At 35.6% G+C, this 23,515-nt stretch overlaps 2 protein-coding genes across 10 annotated transcripts; one reads left to right on the top strand and one right to left on the bottom strand.

The window, feature by feature from the left end:
* The first annotated feature begins 3,536 nt into the window (after positions 1 to 3,536).
* Positions 3,537 to 11,930, top strand: LOC106058050 (uncharacterized). 2 transcript variants are annotated; one of them, XM_056027952.1, is made up of 5 exons: positions 3,537 to 3,799; positions 5,688 to 5,870; positions 6,535 to 6,764; positions 9,511 to 9,649; positions 11,478 to 11,930. In XM_056027952.1, exons 2-5 carry the CDS (start codon positions 5,771 to 5,773, stop codon positions 11,591 to 11,593), a joined length of 585 nt encoding a protein of 194 aa, XP_055883927.1. In that variant the 5' UTR covers positions 3,537 to 3,799; positions 5,688 to 5,770; the 3' UTR covers positions 11,594 to 11,930. The 2 variants fall into 2 exon arrangements, with proteins under 2 accessions (XP_055883927.1, XP_055883928.1); XM_056027953.1 differs by lacking the exon at positions 3,537 to 3,799 and adding an exon at positions 3,972 to 4,454.
* Positions 11,931 to 17,676: 5,746 nt separating this feature from the next.
* Positions 17,677 to 23,490, bottom strand: LOC106077903 (uncharacterized). Of its 8 annotated transcripts, XM_056027932.1 has the most exons (5): positions 23,299 to 23,477; positions 22,371 to 22,407; positions 21,360 to 21,470; positions 20,926 to 21,121; positions 17,677 to 19,113 (listed from the first exon to the last, which is right to left on the bottom strand). In XM_056027932.1, exons 4-5 carry the CDS (start codon positions 21,096 to 21,098, stop codon positions 17,967 to 17,969), a joined length of 1,320 nt encoding a protein of 439 aa, XP_055883907.1. In that variant the 5' UTR covers positions 21,099 to 21,121; positions 21,360 to 21,470; positions 22,371 to 22,407; positions 23,299 to 23,477; the 3' UTR covers positions 17,677 to 17,966. The 8 variants fall into 8 exon arrangements, with proteins under 8 accessions (XP_055883907.1, XP_055883909.1, XP_055883911.1 ...); XM_056027934.1 differs by lacking the exon at positions 22,371 to 22,407 and having other exon boundaries at positions 23,352 to 23,490; XM_056027936.1 differs by lacking the exon at positions 21,360 to 21,470 and having other exon boundaries at positions 23,299 to 23,478.
* Between the last annotated feature and the right edge of the window lie 25 nt (positions 23,491 to 23,515).

Raw genomic sequence — 23,515 nt, 5'->3', positions numbered from 1 at the left:
CACATTTTGTTTTCTTGATCATTTGAAATGAAAGTTTGTCTACAGTGAATCTTGAACTTCATCTATTTTATTTAGCCCTAAATTATAAACTAAAGTGAAATTAATTCATCCTAGTCAAGTTTTTAAAACATGATAATGAATTTAGTGGCCTTAGACTAATTGAATATTTAGCTAATGAATTTCGTGAATAGTTAGTTACTATTGCTTATTCGAATGATTTCTTTGATAGTGGCTTAATATTGTAATAACTGAAGGGAGGCAACTCAACGAGACATGACAAACACATAGGACATCTGCCTTGTGCACAGCATCTTCATATCGGTTTCTAGACTAGGGCGGAAATCGTTCCCTCCTCTAATGTCAACATCCTTCCTAGTCTTGTCACTAACAGTGCGCACCTTCTGCACTATCTTGGATGGCGGGGTTATAACATCGCTCCCTTCTTAGCACTTTTCGTCCCGAAAAGAAACAGTGCAGTGGAGGTTTGGCAGTTCAGGTGGAGGTCGATCGGTGGGAGCCACACGAAGCCATCCGCACTGTTTTCCTTCGGTGCCGTTTTCTCTTTCTCCAGTTGATCAGGCCGGTCGAGCACTGTTTTTTTTTCAACACAGCCGTTGGTCGAACACACTGTGTATCAGCAGACCCTCTCGACAGACGCCTTTCAAGGGAGCTTCAGGTTCACATGCAGCCACGTTGCAAACGAAGTCCGATGCGCCGCTGTCATTCTCAGCCAACAGTCTCACGTCCAGGAGATAGGTCTGTTCAAGTTCAAGTTGAAGATGTGTTCCTCTTGACAGCTCAGATTTAGCCCCGATTGACTGACATTCGTCTATGCCAATGTCGATAATGATGACAGAAGTACAAATGCTTTGTTGAATGTTTTCTTGTCATCCACATTTTCTGTGTGAAGTGCCGCAAGTACAGTTCATGCCAAACTTCTGGATGCAGTTATCCAGCTCCAAATTTCTCTCGTGAACACCGGCAAATGCACAGATGTCTTTAAGATTCTTATCAACAGGCTTTAACGCAGACCCAATGTTATCATGATTTGACTGGCTCATTGAGGTATTCGTAACGTACAACAGGAGCAAACGCTTCTGTTACACAACAGAATTCAGTTTCTTCATTTGTCTCTTTCCGTTCGATTCGGTACATCCCGTTGAGATCGTCGCTGCAATAGTTGTCACGTTTCTCGTCTTTAAAGTCACACCCACAAGACTTGCCCGCAACACAGTCAAAGACAACGCTCCAATCCCCAGCGTCTCCGTCACCACTGTTTGTGCAGCCACAGTCTTGACCAGGCAATTTCTCCTTCACCAACGAGTCTACAGGCATCTGCTCCTTCACCAACGAGTCTATTCCTCCTTTCGCTTGCGACGCCATTTTATCAAATTTGTCTATTTGTCCTTCCACTTGCAATACACTTTCATCTACCTTGTTCCCCACCCTGTTAATTTGTTCACGCATTGCATCAATATCTTCCTGTATCTTGCCAATGAGCTCAACAATCTCATGCTCAATTTCAAATAGGTAGGTCTCCGGATCTTCTTCTTCATCGATCAGGGCTTGCCGGAGAGTAAGCGCCTCCTTGCTACCAATAAGCTTCAGGCGTTAGTAACGAAGTTCCTGCCTTAACTCTTTAACTAAGAGTTGGTCTAGTTCAGTGGTTCCCAATCTTTTTTGTCTCGTAGACCCCTTGCTATGTTTTCTGATTTTCGGTAGACCCCCTGCTTAACTTATATTGCATTTTTGCACATTCACAAACTAATTTTTTAAACTAATTTCTAACTGCAGTGTATGTATTGCTGGAATCACCATGCACATTGGAAATGTTGTTTTTTTTGCATGTTCATCATCCGTTTCTACGGATATAGTGTTTCATATAGGAATTCGTTGTTCTTTGAAGTAGTACTTCAAACATTAAATATTAATTTATTAATTTGCTTTAAGTATTATCTTAAAAGTTTTCGCAAAGAGTTTCTCGTGTATTTCTTGATCTTTCACGTTTGGCTCATATATTGAGCCTGCGGAGCTGTTTTCACTAACAGGAGAAAGGGCAAATGTGAGTTACTGGCGCCTAAACAAGTAAGCTTCGGGCAGGAGGGAGTCATTAGCCTTGGCTTGCAGCCTACCTAGCCAAAGGAAAATAGAATTCAAGCCTCTGCTGCTTTGCATCTATACACCCAAACATGGGAAAGGTTTCGTGGGTCAGCCCTGGGGAAAAATATGGAGCTGAAGACCATTAGGCAGTTTGCAGCTTTATTGCTCATCCCACCGATGTGTCCTTGAACTGTAGTGTTACTAAAAGAAATTCGTTTCATAATATCAAATGAAGGTTTGAGAAAAACAGTTTTTAAAACTACTTTAAGGGCTGGTAAAATCAATGTTTTATCTACAGTGTTTTCCGTAGGTAAAGAGATCTTGTAAAATGCTCACAAACCACCATCTTTTCTATATGATGTTGAAGAAAGATTTTGTGAGTCTATTCTGAACTTTTTTCTCACTTTTCTCTTTTTATCATGGTGGCATCGTATCAAATTATCCTCGAGTATAAATGGTTTCATATGATCATAAAAAGACTCTTATTATAGACAATCGCTTATTTAACAAGGAAATAAATAATCAACGCATTAAAATCAAGATTTCTTTTTGTTCAACATTAGTTACATGTAGACAAAATTAACTATTTAAATAAGTATTGACATTAAATACAACTATTTTACTTTTGAACGACAAAATGAACATTTATAACTAAGGTACAAATCATTTATAAGTGTTTGAAATAGTTACATTAATGGGGTGTGAACATTAAAGTCATAGACCCCCATGGACATCTCATAGACCCCCAATTTACTTTTTCACTTTTATAGACCCCTTGGAAGTCTTCGTAGACCCCTGGGGGTCTATATAGACAACTTTGGGAATCATTGGTCTAGTTCTTTCAATGTTGCCATTGAGATCGAATCCTACCTCCTCTCGTTGAGTCGCCTATAATCCCTTTTCGACACCAATGTAATAACAGAAGGGAGGCAACGATATTTACTTACACGAGGACATCACACATACAGAGACAAACGTCTGCCTTGAACACAGCATCTTCTTATTGAATTGATTTCTTTAAAAAGTTTACTGGAGATTTTCATGATAAATTAAACCAATGTCAAGAACGCTAAATTGAGCTTTAAAACTGCCAACTAAAATGTTTTAAAAGAAAAGCCTCAACAATTTTATTCTGCCGTGCTAAAATGTGTAAAATAAAAAAATGTCATGTAACTTTTTTAAAAACAAGATTATCAATACTTGCTTTATTTGCAAGCGGATACACAAAAACGCTTGCTATTTATAGAATGTCCGCCATGTATGAAAATCTCCACAGTGGAGTTTAAGGTCCTATTTAATAGGAAACACATAGGTTTAGATACCTCGTATGCCTACATAGACAAGAAAGGAGCATCTTTACAAGAGAGAAGAGATGATAATTTTATGAATGCAACTGTAAACTTAACATTGGGAAAAAAATCTTTGCCCCACTTTCTATTTATATAATCTTGATTTATATGGATCGACTAGAATCTATATGACACACAATTCACTATGGGCGCAATGTAGTTGAATCTTGGTGACGCACTAAGTTGTTTTAATTCTACCTGTAGCTTTAAATAGAACATGTTTGAAAAAGGCTTGTGTGTGTGTGTGTTGTTTACAAAAGACATTTCGATAGTCTCGCCTTACACAGGCCTAATGTGTTCTTGCAAAATACAATTGTCTTGTACCAGATGGACTAACGACATTCTCAATGGTATGTTTTGAATGAAATTGAATGCATTGTATACTTTAAGCTAATCACACATACACATCTTTGATAGGCTTACAAAAGTTAAGGACATAGCCTACGTGTGTAAGGTGTGTGACTTTTTTTTTTTCATTGACAAGAACACGCTAGTTTTCACTGGTATATGTTCTGTTAGCGTGTCTTCGTGCCGAGATATATATGTATATAAATTCTGGATCGTGTTTCTGCATGGTCGCGTGCGCTAGTGACAAGTAGATTGGATTAACCGTTGCAAGTGATAGCTAGGGGAGACTACTTAACATATAATAAGGTCTAGTAGCCAAAAAACGCAGACGTCATACAACAGAATGAGACAACATGTATTCCGGAATCTCAAAATTGGGACTAGGACATTAGCGCTTGTGGAATGTCACCATTGAATGCCAGCCATGCCATTCAGAAACTGCATCATTCATCAAGAGGCCCGAACAAGACACTGGACCCAAAACACCACTATGGAAGAAAAACTTTATGGAGAGCAGCCTGATCTGGAAACTACTGCGCAGCTAACCTCAGATATTGGTCTAGTCTTCTGAACTCTCCAACATAACAATGAGAACGAAGAAGAAATAATTCAACCGCGACGAAAACATGTGGATTACTTTACAATCATTAACGTACGGTATGTGAACCACACTACGCTTTAGCTTAAAATTGCACCATGGTTATAGCGGAGGAAAACTGCACGCCTTCATGCAAATCTAATAATAGAAAAAAAAGGTCAATGAACTTTGTGTGACCTACATAAATTTTAGGGGTTTAATAGTGAAAGCTTAGGATAAGTTCCAACGTTACGATAAGTACCCCCCTCACTTGCAGGTAAATTTGGGATCTCAAGTTTGACGGATATGCTTGTTCAAAATGGCTGGTGTGATAAGCTTTTCGACGTCTAGGTGGCGCTCTGGTTGGGCATGCACGAAGATGGCATGGAATGAAGGATAAGCGAAAAGGGAAACTTAATCAAACTCCAAACTGGCTGCCACAGTACCAAGTAAATTGCCCAGGGTGGGTATGTAGCGCGTTCGCGAAAAAAACCATTGATCAGCTTTTCACGATCGTGGCGGTACAGTGTAGGAATTCTATAAAGAAGGTATATATGGCTCCTCGAACGCTTCAGTGAGAAGTGCATATACTCCCATAATGGGCATACGCTAGCAGGACTACCTGACAAGTAATCATGTCCTGCTGCAGGTTGGTGTGTACTGTATAGAAGCCCTAATTACCATTCGACAGCTGCGCTGGGTCAGACACTTATCCCGCATTGGAGACGACCGCATGCCAAAGGTCAAGGCTGTCTTCTTTGGCAAGCTTAAAGGAGGACGCAGTAACAGAGTTGCCTCCCGGTACCAATATAAAGATCAACTCAGGCGCCATTTTGCCCTCGCTTACATAGGGGAAAGTAACTAGCATCAGATGACCTCTGACACAGACAGTCGGAGAGCTCTCACGAAGGCTGCGGGACAAACATTTGTGGCCCAAAGAAAAGCCTTTGTAGAAGATGTGACGTAAAAAAAAAAAGTAAATAGACCCTGCCGCATAACGGTTTGTCTGCATCAGATGTAGGAAAATATGTAGGTCGCAACTGGGTTTGGGTGGCCATGTGAAACACTGCACTCATCTTTAATCTTCATAATCAAAGACACAGCCATTGTTTCATTCATGTCAATGTCATCCTGTCTATCCAGACGGTGGGTGTTATTTAGATCCCAAAGTGGCCATTGAACAGAAAATTGGGCATATCAAAATCTTTTTTTTTTCTTTTACCTAATATGTGCTCAATTTTTTATGTAACTTATTATAATAATAATCTTTATTATCTAGATGCTGTTATATTATTACTTTTTTTTTCTTTCAGTTTTAACATAAGATGAAACCTATCTTATCGATCAATGTAAGAAACAAGACTATATTCAGTGTCTTGAGTTGTGATTTGAAAGCATGAGTTGTCTTTATTTGCAAGGCACATTTTGTTATATAGGCCTGGTGCCCATTTTATTTTCGCTTCTTTCTCTTGTAGACGGAGCCAAAAACTATTCAGGTAAAGTGTATGGTACTATTTAAATCAAGGGGTTCTCAACCTGTGGGTCGCGACCCCTGTGGGGGTCGATTGACGATTTGCCAGGTGTCGCTATGACCATCGAAAATATGGATTTTTGTTGTCTATTCTTATATTGCTGTATGTGTGGGTGGGGGGGGGGTCGCGGCATAGTGGGGGGTTGTAAAAAAGGGTCGCCGAGCATAAAAGGTTGAGAACCGCTTTTAATCATTCACACACACTCACTCACTCACACAGACGCCCTCTCTCTCACACACACAAACACACACTCTCACACACGTACACACACACACTCACCCTCTCACACACAAACACATACTCTCACACACGTACACACACACACACACTCTGACACAAATATACTTACACACACACTCGCGCCCTCGTCTTCATACACATAGTCCGTGTTCTCGAGGAAAAAAAAAGGAAAAGTTATTTTTCGTTTTATTAATTGAGAATTATCATGTATCCCCAGTTGACTTACAGGGACCTGGGTGTGACACAGTTAATGGCTATTTTCTTCTATCCCCAGTTGACTTACAGTGACCTGGGTGTGACACAGTGGATGGCTATTTTCTTCTATCTCCAGTTGACTTACAGGGACCTGGGTGTGACACAGTTGATGGCTATTTTCTTTTATCCCCAGTTGACTTACAGGGACCTGGGTGTGACACAGTGGATGGCTATTTTCTTAAGGACAAGAATGACACAGCTGTCGTGTTTTCACTGCCGCTAAGCAATGCCATGCCTGGCCGTGACCGCTGTGAGGTTTTAGTGAAAACTGACGTCACTCGCAAGATTCAGTATGTTCTAGAGAGCATCAAATTTAACGAATGTGGTATTGACATCTACATCAGCGATGACAAAAACACCAATGTAAGTGTCTTGAAGACCATTAATTAAAAGCATATACAGCTTAAACTGTGGACTTCATAGTTCATAGAATAGAAATCGTTGAATAGACTATTGGAGACAAAGGCGTAGCTAGAGTGAGGGGGGGGGAAATTAGAAAATCCCCCGGGCCCCCACTTGAGGGGGCCCCAAATTAGTGTTTTTTACATTTAAAGTTAAATACTACTGAAAATGCAATGGCCCATTAAGAGGTCAGGGCCCCCAAACGATGGAAAATCCCCCCTCCCCGGGCCCCCACTTGAGGGGGGACCAAATTAGTGTTTTTTACATTAAAAGTTAAATACTACTCAAAATGCAATGGCCCCCTAAGAGGTCAGGGCCCCCAAACGATGGAAAATTCCTAGCTACGCCCCCTGATTGGAGATTTAGGCCTATACGAAAAACTTAACAATGCCACGGATGCTTGATTGAACTTCATTTTTGCCAACAAAATAAAAAGAATTGAGCTAATTTATTTTAAACATGTTAGGCAATATGGTATTGTATATGGTTATGCCTGCGTAAGATGTTGCTAAATATGTAGGTCACAGCTGGGGCTGCGTAGCCACGGGAAATACTGCATTCCTCATTAATTAATCTTCGAACTCGAAGACAAGCCTTATTATAACAAAGCGTGCCAAATCCCTTAGTACCGCTTTTTAGTTGCCCATTTGTTTTTAAAATAAACTTTAAGTCATAGAGTGACACTGAACATCTTCAAGTACAAAAACAAAATCTAATAAAATACTCAGAAAGACACAAAGATCCCATATGCTAGGACAAATTTGTACAAATGATCCTTCTTCCCTAGTGCTATTAGAGCATGGAATGGATTGCCTGAGTAAGCCAGGAAACCAATGACTTGGCAGAATTTAGTTCATTGTTTAACATGCATGACGCCTAGGACGTATTCATTTCTTTTTTAAAGTAACGTCTGTATTTTATAAGATAAGATAAGAATGCTTCCTCCCCATTAAAATTATTTTGTGCTACAAACGGAAGCGCTTAGAACATTTAATTTTGTAATGTTAAAAAGTGCACATAAAGTATCATCAACCTTTTTAAAAACAAAGCTAATCAGCACACTACATAAAAAATCTAACGAAAGAATTTTTTTCTTTCCCGATACGTATGAAAATGCCCAAAGTATATATAAAAGTCTCTTTTACGATGTAGATTCTATTAATCTTTATCAACCCTAGAAAGTTTAAATCTCTCTGATTTTGAAATTAAACTGATTATGATGAAGGCAGGGGAGCTCGGTGGCTGAGTGGCCTGGGGTCGTGGCTTCGAATCTCTGTAAAGACTGGAATTTTGGGATTTTTAGGACGCCTCTGAGTCCACCCAACTCTAAAGGGTACCTGACTTTATTGGGGAAAATAAAGGCGGTTTGGTCGTTGTGCTGGCCATATGACACCCTTGGCTAAAGAAATAGATGTCCTTTATAGATTATAGTATTGAATTTTCGAATTTTCTTAAATATTGATGTAACTAAAAATTACTGCACAGTAGGACTGTATTTAACACGTGTTTATGGGGGAAGACTTATTAGGAACTTCGTTTTCATGTAAACACAAGCCTCGTTGCACTGTTGCCCTAGTGTGTAAATGTACATGTATATACCATCTCTATTCTTCAATTAATAAATCCATTTATCAGAGTAAGTGACAGTTCAATGATCAAAGTCCCTTCAGTTAAGAGTTAATCTCTTTGGTTTGTTTACCACTCTGTGTAACATTAATCTCTTTGGCTTGTTTACCACCCTGTGTAACATTAATGTCTGTGGCTTGTTTACCACTCTGTGTAACATTAATGTCTGTGGCTTGTTTACCTTTCTGTGTAACATTAATCTCTTTGGCTTGTTTACCACTCTGTGTAACATTAATGTCTGTGGCTTGTTTACCACTCTGTGTAACATTAATGTCTGTGGCTTGTTTACCACTCTGTGTAACATTAATCTCTTTGGCTTGTTTACCACTCTGTGTAACATTAATGTCTGTGGCTTGTTTACCACTCTGTGTAACATTAATCTCTTTGGCTTGTTTACCACTCTGTGTAACATTAATGTCTGTGGCTTGTTTACCACTCTGTGTAACATTAATCTCTTTGGATTGTTTACCACTCTGTGTAACATAAATCTCGTTGGATTGTTTACCACTCTATGTAACATATGGTGCATGTGCTATTGCAGTGGCGGAGATAAGCGTTTTCGTTTTGTAACAGAATTTCAGATTATTCCACTGTAGTCTCATTTGCATGTTCTTTATCCTCATTGGTGCGGACCATAAAGGTTTTTTGAAGATTTGCTCCAGTGGTTTGGGATCATTAGCCTATAAACTATTACTTCATCTACATTGTGTATCAAATGCGGTAAGAATCATCAAAAAGGAAAGTGTCCACATGAAATTTCTGCAAAAGAAAAAAAAAAGGGGAACCACTGGTTTAAAATTAGCAAAAATAGACACAATGCTAACCTAGCAGAGGAGGACAGCCACAGTGATGAAGATATTGTGTCTGTAACCTATTATCACTGCAGTTAGCCAGTAGAAAAGAGATAAATAGAAGATATCTAGTAGGCTATATTTATAACTATTGCAAATTTCTGGAGCAAATCTTCAAGAAACCTTTATTTTATTTTATTAGAAGATGTTATCACTATATGAAAATCTATAAGCAATGTTCCATAATATGCCATTCAGTGATCACACTTTTGTAATATATACATTTGCAGCATCATTTTCAATGTTCGAATGCAAACATTGGACCTGTGTTTGGTAAATCAACAGAGAACTACTTACGTGTAAGAACTAGACTTGCAACATCAGGGACCAGACATTTTGAATTCAAAATGCAACTGAAGAATGATCTTGGTAAGCTAGAAGTGTTTTTGTAATCACTAAGCTAGTCCTCGTCAAAGCATAGTGGTCATGCCATATATAGTTCCTCCTTCGTGATCGAAGATGAGCACATTTCTCAAATCCTATGAACTCGAAGAGGACTGTTAAGTCCAACTCGCTTTAAAAGAACGGCCGCATACGTGGCATGGGTAGGTTTGGTCGGTTGCCGTAGAGCCATAATCACTAGTGTGAAGGAGGGGTGTTTAAACCTTATCATAATAGACCAAGTTTTTTAAATCTGAAACACTAGATATGAAAACATTCTAGTTCTGGGATCCAACTGATTAATAATCACTTAGAAAAATCATCATAATCTTTCCTATGCGTTCCTCGTGGAACATAGGGCCTCAGTAAAAATACGCCATTCTCCACGGTCTCTTGCTAATTTTTTAATGGCTTCCAAGCTCTTTCCTGTCCTTTCGGCTTCAACTAGTGCACAGCATAGCCATGTTCTTTTTTGGTCCTTCGTCTTGTGCCCTGGAGGGTTCCACTCTGAGGCTTGTCTAGCTCTGCTGTTGGTATCTTTTCTAAGGGTGTGACCAGTCCATCTCCATGAGCACTTTCTCTCTAAGATCTGAACCTCAATATCTCTCTGCCCACCCATCTCCCACAGTTTGGTGTTTTCTATTTTGTCATAACCAGTATTGTTTTTTTTAAAGATATTTCCCAGACAACTGTTGATGAAGGTCTAAACTTGTTTTGTTGTTATCTCAGTTGCTCTCCATGTTTCAGAACCAGACAGTATGCCTACTTAGAAAAATAAACATGGTTAATTCTGATTACGATTATATAATGTATATTTCTCTTTACATAGGTCTATACATTCAGTTGTTGTTGTTTTAAAGATAATATTGAGACCTAGGAGCAAAGAGGTCCATGGAGCAAATGATGTTTGGTTTATCTGTTTGTAAACAAGGTCAACGAGATTGGCCAACGATTGTCTTATAAGTTTCTTCACAAAGGAAGACTATATAATTACGTATGTGTTCCAAAATATTTCAGGGTGGCAAGAAATGGAAACGGGCAAGGTTTGAATTTTGAATCACTGTGATGCAAGTCTAAACCCATACTACGCAATTGCACGGACCTAACGAGACCTTTAGTTTCTCCAACAACTCTCAATCACCAAAAAAAAAAAAGAATCCATTCTTTAAAATTACATCCTCTTTTGGTATTTCAGCTTGAAACTCGCAGCAAAGTTTTTCATTACTGGATGTTACGACACAAGACTCTTCGAAATAATAATAGACTCTCAGGTTATTACTCTATAAATACTTTAATATTACAACCAGTTCTGTAAATACGAACATTTCATTTCTCTTCCTGTCAATTTCTCCCGGCTTCCCCTTTTTAACATCCCTTCCATTCATTACACAATTTCGCACCTTTATTCATGCACACCATGCTGCGCTACGACCGTAACACTGGGCCACTACTAAATTGATATGCCGGTAGTGGGAGAAAATTACATTGGGAGAAGAAACAGAGCTAAGCCTCGTTTTGAAAGTTGTAAGTGCTGATGATTTGAAAGTTTTCCTAATTGGTTCACGTAACCTTAATGAAACACCAAGCCCTCATTATGTTAACTTTTACCTTGCACTTGGAAAGCGTGTGGTTGTATTCTCTGGATGTTTAGTAATGATTGTGGTTGAACTAAGTTAAATTGTGTCTAAACTAAGTTAAATTTGAGGTTAACTATCTGAACCTAGATCTATATACTTGAATTTCACTGTGAAAAAGTTGTTTTTTTTAGAGCATAAAGAAACAAAATTGAATTTTTTTATTTTTTTTTAATCCAAAGGTCCTGCACTTTATGTTGAGCAAACAACAATAAAAGCTACATCTTCATTTAGTAAGCTAGCGGCAAATCGGCAACAAATTATGATTCTGATTTTGATCACCTGGTTCTATGTATAAAGTATCATTTTGTTGCGGCACCACTTTTTGAAACTTGTTCAGTTACAAGCCATGCACGTCACGTGAACCATTCAATACAGGAAGTGAGCGTTAATTGTGTGTGTGTATGATTGAAAAAAAAACAACTTTCACCAAGCAGAAGAGGGAAGCCCAGTCATGAGCTCAGTTGAAGAGAACAGTTTATTTAGAGAAGAAGAAATTAGAAACGGTTCTGGGCAAGTTGGCTGGACTTGATGAGAAGATGTAATGAGCATTTGTTAAAGACAACACTGTCCTGGGAAAACAAAACAAAAATTGTTTTTGTAATTTAAAAAAAAAATAAACCTGGAAAATCAAATCCCTTTTTTTTAATCATTTTATTTAGCAAATTTACAGTATCGTCAGGGCCGGTCTTAGGCCACTGCAACCTATGCGGCCGCAGTGGGCCCAGCCGTGACCTCGAAGGCGCCGGCCCAGCACTTTCATAGGCTCCGCGCGAATTCTAGGTGTAAATTATTAAAATAAACCTTTTAACTTAATATTAAAGGGTTTCTGGAATTCTTCCGAAATTGTAAAATATAGGCCTACGAAAAAGTCATGAAAATCTCATGAAATTATTAAAATCTTCTGAAAACTGATGGAAATCTCCTTAAATACAGACAAAATTGTCATTTCTGGGTGTCATTCTATATGGAAAACGCATAGACATAAATAAATATAGACTGGAAAAAGGAAATAACTTCATGTAACTTGAAAACATGTATATCTATTGTATTCGGATTTCCGAATTCTGAAAAATTGCATGATCTTCAGTCTTAGAGATTAAACAAAACTCCTAGACATAAATAAAGTACACAGAAATGCAAGTCACAAATTTTCGTTTCATAAAACTCTTTTATCGGCCAGTCTATATTTATTTATGTCTATGGGAAAACGCCAATCCAACTAGCAAAAATAAAAATGTAATAATAAGTTCAAATTCTTAATTTACTTTAATAGTCACTGGCATACAAATATAGATCTAACAAGATTACAAAGACAGTTTGTGTGGAAACACAAACTCAAAATCGGCCCCCGAAGTGCTTCATCCAGGCAGGCTTCAATATTTTCAGAAAGAACATCCAAATGAAATTATATCATAGACAAATGAGAGATAAGAATGGAGAAAGAAGGTTGACAGATCTTGTGTAGTGCCCCAACGGTACAGCAGATCAAAGGATAGGTGCAAGTGAATGCAAAGTTAGATGTGAACCTGGCCTAACTAGTTCCCCTTTTAGACCTTGTGGTTTATAGGGCAGATGATGTAAAGTTCATCTGTTTTTGTGGCCTACGGTTAACGATGGTGTCATGTAGTCAGCACAACGACCAACTGCCTTTACTTTTACCCATTGGAGCTGGGTGGACTCAGAGGCGCCTAAGGATTCCGAAGTTGAAAATCCCAGTCTTCACCAGGATTCGAACCCGGGGACCCCGGTTCAGAAGCCAAGCTCTTTACCGCTCAGCTACCGCGCCTCTCCTGGCCTAACTGAAGTCTTATTGATGTAATTGTTTTGAAAAGGTCGAATCTATTATTCGAATGCTCAAAGGAAGAAAGCAATAAAGAAAAAGTTCACGAAAATGAAGTTTACAAGATTACTAATCGTTTTAATTTAGGTCTAACTTATAATGCATACTAATTAGCTTTTTCTCTTTAAAAAACTGCTTGCATAACTAATTTTAAAAATTAGATTTTTCGCTTTCAGAAAAAAAAAGTAGCCGTTGCATCAGAACTGTGAATGGTCTAAAATATTGTGATGTCGGATTTTCAATATCTTTTCTAGTTTACGAGATCTAAACGGGACGGACGGACAGACATTTCGCACAAAACTAATAGCGTCTTTTCCCCTTTCGGGGGCCGCTAAAAAAGCGATATTTTGCTAGTAGATAGTAAATTTAAAAATCAGATCTTAATGTTTATCGGCTTTTTGTTGAAAAACTACCATCTGCTGTAGATGGCTCGTAAAGTTAATTTGCCAGTGATTTTGTACTTAGTAAAGTATGAATAGAATGCAAAGACGAATTTATTTTCTAAAACAAAATCTTAATTTTCACTTATTATCCTTAGGCCTATCAAAACCCAAAATAGGCCCCGCGCAATCCGTTTCGCATAGGGTCCCGCAATCTGTGAGACCGGGCCTGAGTATCGTAGACTATATCTGCTGTTACTACTACACTATGTCTTAGTCAATGCAATTTAATCTAAGAAAGGAACATATAACATTTTGAAACATGGAAACTGTCAGTAATTGCATATTGTATGTCCTAGGCCAGTACTGTACTTTGGCACTGGGACTATCAGTAATTGCATATTGTATGGGCTAGGCCACTTCCTTTACTTTGGCACTGATCTATCAGTATTGTATGTGCTAGGCCACTTACTGTACTTTAGCACTGGGAGTATCAGTAATTGCATATATGTGCTAGACCACTTACTGTATTTTGGCACTGGGAATATCAGTAATTGCATGGGCCTATTATATGTGCTAGGCCACTTACTATACTTTGGCACCGGGAATATCAGTAATTGCATATTGTACCCATTACTTACATACTGGGGATTTGATTTCTCACGTGAGTGCGAATAGAATATTTGCAACCCCCAAGAGTTGTGTAATCAACAAAAGATCATTGCCTATATGCATCCCAACTGAATTTTTTTAAAAAAAAGGAAATTAATGCAGGCTCAGACTTTACAGCACAAGAAAAATAGCAAAACAAATTTATGAAAATTAAAATTATTTTAATCTGCTGATTTGTTTCGTAAAAGATTTAGAATAACTCTTTGTGTTTTACTAATTCTAAAAATGTCAAAAATGTTACAACTGTAAAATTGTATTCAGTGCACAAAATTTTAACAGCCAGACTCCTGTACCACTTAAATCTAATAGAAAAAAGTTCATTTTTAGTTGGAAAAATGTGAAATGTAGATTATAGTCCCAATATTTAAACAATTCTAAAAATGAATAAATAAAAATATAAATAAATTGTATCTTTCCTTCACATTGCCTAGGCAACAGAGTACCAATTTGAATGTTGACTTAGGTAGATGATAAAAAATATAATCCATTTAATTCAGCTAACACATTTTCACTTGTCTTTGTTTATACATCGAAACAACCGTACCGGTACAATATCTATAGGTCCATTGTAATAAATGGTAAACAGTAAAAATAAAATGGAATGCATATGAAAGAAAAACACAAATTGAAATTGGATAAAAAATTAAATAAATCATTGATGAAACTAGATGATTTATAAACATACCTAAAGCAACTATTGAGCAAAGAAATTACAGTTGAATTAAGTACAATATATATATATATATATATATATATATAAATTTTTGTTTCTTGTACTCTTCCTCAAGACTGTAAACATGTACATCTTCAAACACATGCAATAATAAATAATTGTTGGTCCATGAATTCTATTTCTATTCATCCTTGACAGCACTGTTCTGACAGATGATCCAACAAGATTACAATTAAAGATAGATTTTGTAAATAAAATAAACATTATCACATGTAGATCAATCACAAAGTTTTGAGCTCCATTCTATCAAAGAGCTAATACAAAGATGATTTAACATGTTGTTACAGGCATTCTGATTTATTTTGTATAAATATATTTATAAACAATGGCATACATTCAAAGACTTAGAGCAAATAATGTCACAACTAAAATCTAAAGATAGCAATATTAATTTTTAAAATTCCACACGAAACAAAAATAAAATTGCACATTTATTCTAAATTTTAGATTCATTGTATTCTACTGCTAAACACAATCTTCAGTCTGTGAGTACCAGTACTATAAAATATTTTAAGGTAAAAAGAAATTATTTGTAATTAATATGTAATCACAGGCTGTGAAAGAGAACTTCTCTAATAAGAGTACAGTACTTTGAATTCCCAGCTAAGCATTGGCCATGATGGGTTTTTTTTTCATTAGTTTTACACAAACTTAGCTATTTTTAACTTTTCTTTAGTTCAAATAAATAAATGAGCTTTACTATGGACCTTAAACTGCATGACTTCACAACCACTATTGATGTATGGCATTGCTTCGCAATGGGCTCAAATGAGAATGGTGTTTCAAAGGCATTCACCAGACACATTTTAAAAACCCATCTCATGCGTACTCTTAAAGACGTAGTTAACACTTGGAAACAAAAGAGACAGACATAGAGCTTAACATACTTACAAATGAGATGTAAAGAAAGGCACCAATTATGAGAAGCGAACTGGACACCTGACAGGAAACAGAATTATCCGCATCAGATGGGGCACATATAGAGCTCAGCTTCCATGTCCATATGAAATGCTGTGTGCTATTCTTTACTATTATTCTTTCATGCACATAATATAGTCCTCAGTGACAGAGTTCTTAATTTAATACTACTTGGTTGGGATGTACTTGTATTATATAATGGTAACACCTAACATCCAATTCAGTTGCATCAAGTTTTATGAGAGAATGATTAAAGTTAAAAAATAATTCTAAAATAATTAATTTTTATGATATTAAAACTGAACGCTGGAATCTTATAATGTAGATCTATACTCTGTGCAGAAAAGCATACTAGATTTAGGTATCCTATGATTACAATAAGGGCAGATAAACTCAAGGTGTACAAGACAAGCAGGCCAAGATTGAAATAATTTTTTTCTCTCATTCTTCTTTCAAAGAAGATGTGTGTGGGGGGTGGGGGAATTGTTATTGGGTTTTAAGAATACTATTTCAGTAGCTATTATAATTTGCTCTTAAAACTCTATTTTAGCACCAAAAAAAAATGTAGACATCAGCTTTGAAATAGTATAGATCTGGAATGCTGGAGAAAGTGTTACCCTGTCATCCACCAGGTACGTTTCAATCTTTGAAAAAAAATTGAAAGGATTTTTTTGAGTATTAGTAACTTAAAAATAATGTTGCTATAAATAACATCAAGCATGCTTAATGCCTCTAATTAATGATATCATCAAGTGAATAATAATGTACTCAGAAAAGGTTTAAAATTCATCCAATAATATTTAATGTCTCAAAATATTCTTGCCTATTCCTATAGCATTATTGACTTCGAACTTTATACTTTTTTATGTCTGTTTATATCTATTGATGCATAACTAAGCAGAAACTAGCTTCTGATAGAGACTGCTAGAGAATGTTGACCAAGACTGCTGCATATACAAAGCAAAGCCAACATTGAAGACACGTGCAGATGATGTAACAAAAACTTAAATCGATCCTTTGCAGGCAGCAGCTTAGTGGTGTTGGAAGTGACAAAATATGTAGGTCACACAGCACTCGTCCTTAATCTTCATAACATTTGAATTGTGCAGTCATCCACTTGGCAATAACTGGGTCTAAATTACTCTGGCTCTTCCAGATAAGCCATGATACAGATCTGTAAGGTTGATGTTGAGTTTATTTGATGGTGTCCAACCGTCTAACTTAAATGTTGTGTGGCCAGTACAATGATCAATCCACTTTAAGTTGGGGCCAACTCCTCATTTAGAGGTAGTTCAAGTTATCTAAGTTCAGTTCAGACCTTCAAGCCAAAATGAAAATCCCAGTGTTACTATCACAGCACTAGCCTACATACTAAACAACACTGCATGATGCCTGCATCTTTCAATACTTCAATAATTTGAATCACAAAAATTAACCCTTAATTTCTTTACTCCTTATTCAAGCTTGAACTATAGGACTTTAAATTGTAGCATTATGATGCTGCAGTACTTTCATAAAATACATTCCACAACTTACCAGAGCTGTTTGGGCATCACCCTCAAATAGTACTGTATATAGGATCACATCAAAACAATACTGTTCATTGCAATGTGCTATTTACAAATAACATATTAAACTGCGTGCACAGAATATTTACAAATACTTATAAATAAAAATCAATGAAAGACTAAAATGAAATAGAATGGAATGGTCGTAAGTTAAATTAACAAAAACACAAATAACTGGTAATAATTCAAATCAACATTAAATTTAAAAAAAAAAAAGGAATAGTTAATTAAAATGAGACAACAATTCCAGAAAAAAAAAGGGAAAAAAAAAGTTAAATATGTTTTATATTGAAAAAAAAAGATTTTAACAAAATCACAAGCTGTATGTAATTATCCTATCAAAACATTATGAATAACAGTGATGCAATCTGACTAAGAGTAATACTGCAGAATGTTTGAATTGAGTTCTAAACAAAAAATCTGCTCTTGCTTTAAAATATCAGAAGATGAAAATAAGTCAGCAACATTTTTTTTTAATAAACAGATTCATTATAAAAGATATTCTTGTGGTTAAAGTATACGTTTCTTACTTTTCTGCAACGAAATCTGTAATAGAGCTATATATCATTTTCATTCTCATCGTCATCATTATCGCTGAAGCTAGTAATAAAACGTCGATGCTCTAGAAGACGTCGAAGCTCAGAAGCTACTTGACCAAGCCTTTGGCCTAGCTCTCGGACTTCTTCAAGCTGTTCTCTTCGCTGGCGTTCTCTCTCTAGTTGAAAATCTATCATCTCTTGTCGGCTGCTGTCCAGCTCACCTGAGAAGGTGCTCATTAAGCTATCCAGCCTACTTCTACTCTCCCTAAGACTGTCTCGAATCTCTACAAGATTTTCTTGGGGTCTTGGCCTTGCACGAGAGCTCAGGGCTAGTGCTTCTGGAGGCTGGTAACGGCTTCGCTGGGGTGGTGGATTCACTAATCTTGGGAGTCGTCTGGTGTTTGTAGTTGTTCTTGGTCCAGACGGTGGTCTAGGCGTATGACCACCGGCATTGACAGTTGCAGAACTATCAGCAGTCTCCCCTACAGTTGAGGATCTATCCGTTAAGGGAGGTGATTCATCCTCTAAATTATTGTTATTGTCAGTAGTAGGACCAAAGTGATTAAATGTTATGCGACTGTTGATGGAAGCCCTAACATTTGGCACTCTACGCAAAGGGGCCCTATTGTTGTATCTGGTATTTGTTGCAGCATTTGAACGCCGAGGAATTTCAACAACAGTTTCTTGGCTAGTACTGCTTAATGAGCTGGGACTATCCCTGGAAAGAGTAGCATTCGGGAAAAGGGAATATCTTGGAGTGGGATGTACTTCTTGATTGCCCTGGGTGGTTAACCCTGTTCCAACAAACCTTGATGTGTTTGACGATGGAATACGAGGAGAAGCTTGAGCAAGCCGGGGCATAGAAGTCACACTGCTACTTCCTTCCTCACTTCCTTGAGCATTGGGGTCACTGTATGTTGTATGGCGGTGAGATCCCAAATATTTTAGCAAACCAGTCCAACTACATGATTCCATTAAACACTTGACTTTTTTAGCTCCAATGCGCTCATCAATGTCATTGTTCCGAAAATAATAGCCGTGAGTCCTACACACTGGGCACCGAATTCGATTAGCATATTGTCCAGTTGTTGACCATACAAACAAACATGAATGACAAAATTTGTGATTGTTTGAGCACTGCATTGTTTCTTTTAGAATTTGATAACTGAAACAAAACAAATGATAAAGAATTAAACAAATCCATTTGTTCAAAGTTTTAGATTCTCAATTTTTAAACATAATGATATTTCTTTTATGTTTCTTTTAAACTAAAGAAGCTGCTATTAAAAAAAACAAACTTGCTAGTAAATTTATATCTATACCGGTATCTCTATATATCTATAACCAGAAATATAAAACAGAAGAATGCACAAAAAGTATCTCAATATAAAACTAGGCTACTACCTCAGCTAATTGACTCTGTTAACAAAGGAACATAAAAAGAAAAGTGTATTGACAACAAGAGAAACAGAAGTGTTAAATTCAAAGCATTTGACTGAATATTATATTGAGTTTTCAAAAGTGAACTAGGTCAGGAAGAAAACAGCTTTTGTTTCCAACATTAAAAGGTGAGATAATTTTAAGAACAGCTCTTGATAATACATCTGTGACAAAAAGGAAGTCAAATATATATTAAGATTTCTATCTGGCAAGATCTTAACAAAGATGTACTTATCAAAACCTGTGACCTATGTCAATAAACAAGAACAACATGTAGATGTGACAAAGTAGAGCTTGATATAAAAATGATATAACACTCACTCTTCATATATTTTATCTAGGAAAATGGAAAAAGGAACAGCAAAGTAAAAGAAGAAGAAATATTATAATTCATAAAGATAATGACACTTAAGTTGAACAATTACTTTACAGCTGCAGTAGCACTATGAAACTAGACTTCCTAGTGAATGTTTGCTTTACATATTTCAGAGATTCCTTCAGAATTGATTATTACATATTAGTCTGAAGCTCTCACAGGAAGAACAGGACTATCAGGACAAAGAGTCCAGAGCGCATACCACACGACCAGGCAGCCATACTATACTTTAAACTATGCTAAGCAAAGAACTAGAAGAAAAAAATGAATCAAGACACTATTAAACTGAACATCTAGACTTGATTGCATTTAAGCAAAAATACTTTAAAATGTACTAATGCACTAACAGAGATAAATAATTAGGGCAGTTACACAGGGATGAAAAAGAAACTATGTCACAGCTCTCTACTTGGAAACAAAAAGTCTAACCAAGGAAATTATAGACATTTTCCTTTCTAGCATCAGATGAAAAACATTAGAAGTATACAATATGTAACAACCAATGTCAAATAATTCTAATTCTACAGCACGATAACTTAAATACTAAATAAAACTAATACAACAAGAATTGTAATAAAATTCTTAGAAAGACAATGAAAAAATGTTCATCCATATGAATAATAATTTACTTTAGTTTATAGAGCCCTGTTAACAAAGTAGGCTCAAGGGGCTGTGATAACATGACAAACATAAGCATTAGAATTAAAATGACAAATATTATAAAAAACATAAACATAATAATTAAAATGACAAACTAATCTAATACAGTTTTGAACAGATATGTTCTTCTCGAATGTAGTGTTGCATGTTGTCTGTCTAAAATCAATGGGGAGTGAGTTCCAAACCTTTGGTCCATGCACTGAAAAAAAAAGCCTGCAAAAGGAAACTTTTGAGGGAGAAACGCATGTCACCACTAGAAGTGTTGAGTCCATGGCTCTCTAAAGGATATATGGAGTGATCAGTTCAGTAAGGTACAAGGATATTTCTTTATTGTAGATGCACTGATGACAAAGTGTGGCCACCTTGTAGCCGAAATGTTAATGGAAACATATTTAAGAGTAAGAGTGTGAACATTTTTTTTAACAAAGTTGCCAGAATTAGCAGGGAAAAGCAGTCATATCTGTAATTTTTTAAATAATTAGATGAAATAAGTAAACCTACCATATGTTACATGAAAACTCTTCTCTTTCATCTTCTGTTAGATCTACAAAATGTTCTTCTTGGTGCCCACCAGCTTTGACTTGTGGTTTTGGAGGCCTAGCAGGAGCATTTCTAGCAGCCAAAGTTAGCATGGCCTCAAGAAGCGCCATTAGACTTTCCTCTGCTGAACTCATTTTCAAAATGTTTGATGTTTATTCTGAAATGAAACACAGTTTGTAAATGAACTTTAAACAAAATCTAATTAATTTTTAAGAAACATTTTTAACAAATGTCAGCTTGTTTTAAAATGAACACCAGTTAAATGTTTTACTACAAGAATCGTCATAATTTAAGAGGAAATTTTATTCACATTTTAGCACCCTATTTATAGAAAAATTCATTGTTACAAAATATCTTGTGTTCAACTTTAAAAAAATGATAGGAAATAGAATTACCTAATGTGAAGTCAAAGTATTTTTTCTTGGTTGAACAACACTGTGTCTCTGGGTTTAAAAGCTAATCCCCAATTAAGACTCCATTGTCCCAACCAACTGTTAGTTGAAATACTAACAGAAATATAATAAAATGCCAGTGTTTAGCCAGCATCTATATTCAAATAATTTATATCTATGAGCAACCACTGAAGCTCAAATACTGTACTATCTAGGCCTACAGCAATAGGCAATAGGTCTATTGCTACATTTTAGACTGACTGATAAATCTGTATATAGCTTTTTAAAAAGTCTAAATAAATATTGATTTTGCACTAAATAAATCTGACAGCAAGTGTAAGTTTTCTAGCACAATACTGCAAAAATAATAGAAAAATTTAGATAGATCTAATTTATATATCTATAAAATAAGTGTATTACATACAGTATACATTTATCTAGCTATTCTGCTATAGATTTTACTATTATTTATGTATAGTTTTTAGCTTTGTCTCATTCATTATTTTTATCTGGTTCATTAAAAATATCAAATAAATGTGTAATTACTGTAATTTAAATTATTAGAACTACATTAATCTAAGTTTTAGATATGGATTTAGAGACAAGAGAGCAGCCTATGTTAACCTTATGATGGATAGATACATAGTATAGTGTGGAAGGAAGATTTAGAATTCTGGATCTAGATAATAGTATAAAAAAAAAATAAGTTATTAAAATGTGTTTAAGTAGAATAAGTAATGCAAAAGCTATCATTGATTAAGGAATAGTATATATATATATAGATTATATTAAGGCTTTTTTTCTCTAGGACTAGACGTATGCATCTATTCGATCTATCTAGCCAGCAGGCTAGACTTAGACCAACCATCACCAAGACCATGATAGAATTAGCTCTAAATGTTCAATAATCTATTCTGTCTAGAATAGTCAATTGTCTTGAGATCTATAACCAAATTATGCTTTTATTTTATACTATAAAAATATATTCTGCTACTAGACTAGTACTAAACCTACCATAAATCTAGATATATCTGCTTTTTTGAAGTAACATCTGTAATATATAAGAAGAAGATATCTAGATCTATCATCTAGATTATAGATATAGAGTGACTAGATTACATTTATTTAGATCTTGAAAAAGGTTGATTCAAATTACATTTTGATTTTTTTTACAATTAAATCTAGACTAAGTCTAGATCTGGAGTCTATAATCTAGATCAACATCTTTGAAACTGAAGTGAAACCTTTTACTTATAACCAGTAAATCAGTGTGAGTGTGAGTGAAGCTAAAGGTCATATGCCATGATATGCCATATGGCATTTAGTTGTAAGTGGGCCGGCTAAGAATACTATATCAATCTAGATCTATATACTTATATAGTATTAGTATATATAGTAATTCTATAGAAATCAAATATAAAGTTATAAAGATGCTTATATACAGTATAATACAGCCACAGGGTTGCAAAACTCTAGTCTAACTTAAGATCTTAAAGTGAGATAAAATAATTCTATTCTACATTTAATTTATTGTAATTTTTATTTTATTAGTTTATTATATTTTAATTTTATATATAACTAATATAACTTATAAACTGAAAGAATTATGTTAATATTGTTAATTTGTTATCTGCTAATCAATTGTAACTATTTTATTTAGATCAATTCAATAATCATAATGATTTATTAATTCAAATCTGAAATCATAATGATAATCAATTATCATGTCACTGTGTTGATAGATTATTTGATTATAGATGATTGTCACGTCATTGATAATCATAAATATTGTCCTATTCATCATATAATGATTATGATGATATTGTAATATTGTCAATATTTGAATATTGATTTATTTATCAGAAATCAGATGAAATATTATTATTATCATGAATTTCAATTTATGATAAAAATAAAAGAATGATAAATAACGGGTTCATACTGAATAAGTCTATTTTAATGTGTTTCATAATTCAAGAACAAACGCTATCTAACTGGTGTGTGATTTAATTATTAAAGTTTTTCTTTTTATATTAAGCTATTGATCTGGAGCTACATCTGTAGAAACTATAATATAGTCATAGTACAGTGGTGTAGATCTAGATCTAGATCTAGTTTATCGCCAAGGGTTTGTTAGTACCCCCTCAACGATAACTTCC

The sequence above is a fragment of the Biomphalaria glabrata genome, chromosome 4 (assembly GCF_947242115.1).
Source record: "Biomphalaria glabrata chromosome 4, xgBioGlab47.1, whole genome shotgun sequence".
NCBI lineage: Eukaryota > Metazoa > Mollusca > Gastropoda > Planorbidae > Biomphalaria > Biomphalaria glabrata.
Note: the sequence above shows the minus strand (reverse complement) of the source record. Positions and strands in the feature narration are given on the sequence as shown.

Bases quoted from the DNA above. Each gene is read 5' to 3' on its own strand.
- LOC106058050 (XM_056027952.1), top strand. From the start codon at position 5,771: ATGAGTTGTCTTTATTTGCAAGGCACATTTTGTTATATAGGCCTGGTG. The intron at 5,871-6,534 runs GTAAAGTGTATG...TTTTATCCCCAG, and splicing joins CGGAGCCAAAAACTATTCAG to TTGACTTACAGGGACCTGGG. The intron at 6,765-9,510 runs GTAAGTGTCTTG...ATACATTTGCAG, and splicing joins GCGATGACAAAAACACCAAT to CATCATTTTCAATGTTCGAA.
- LOC106077903 (XM_056027934.1), bottom strand. From the start codon at position 21,098: ATGAGTTCAGCAGAGGAAAGTCTAATGGCGCTTCTTGAGGCCATGCTA. The intron at 19,114-20,925 runs GTAGGTTTACTT...GTTTTGTTTCAG, and splicing joins GAGTTTTCATGTAACATATG to TTATCAAATTCTAAAAGAAA.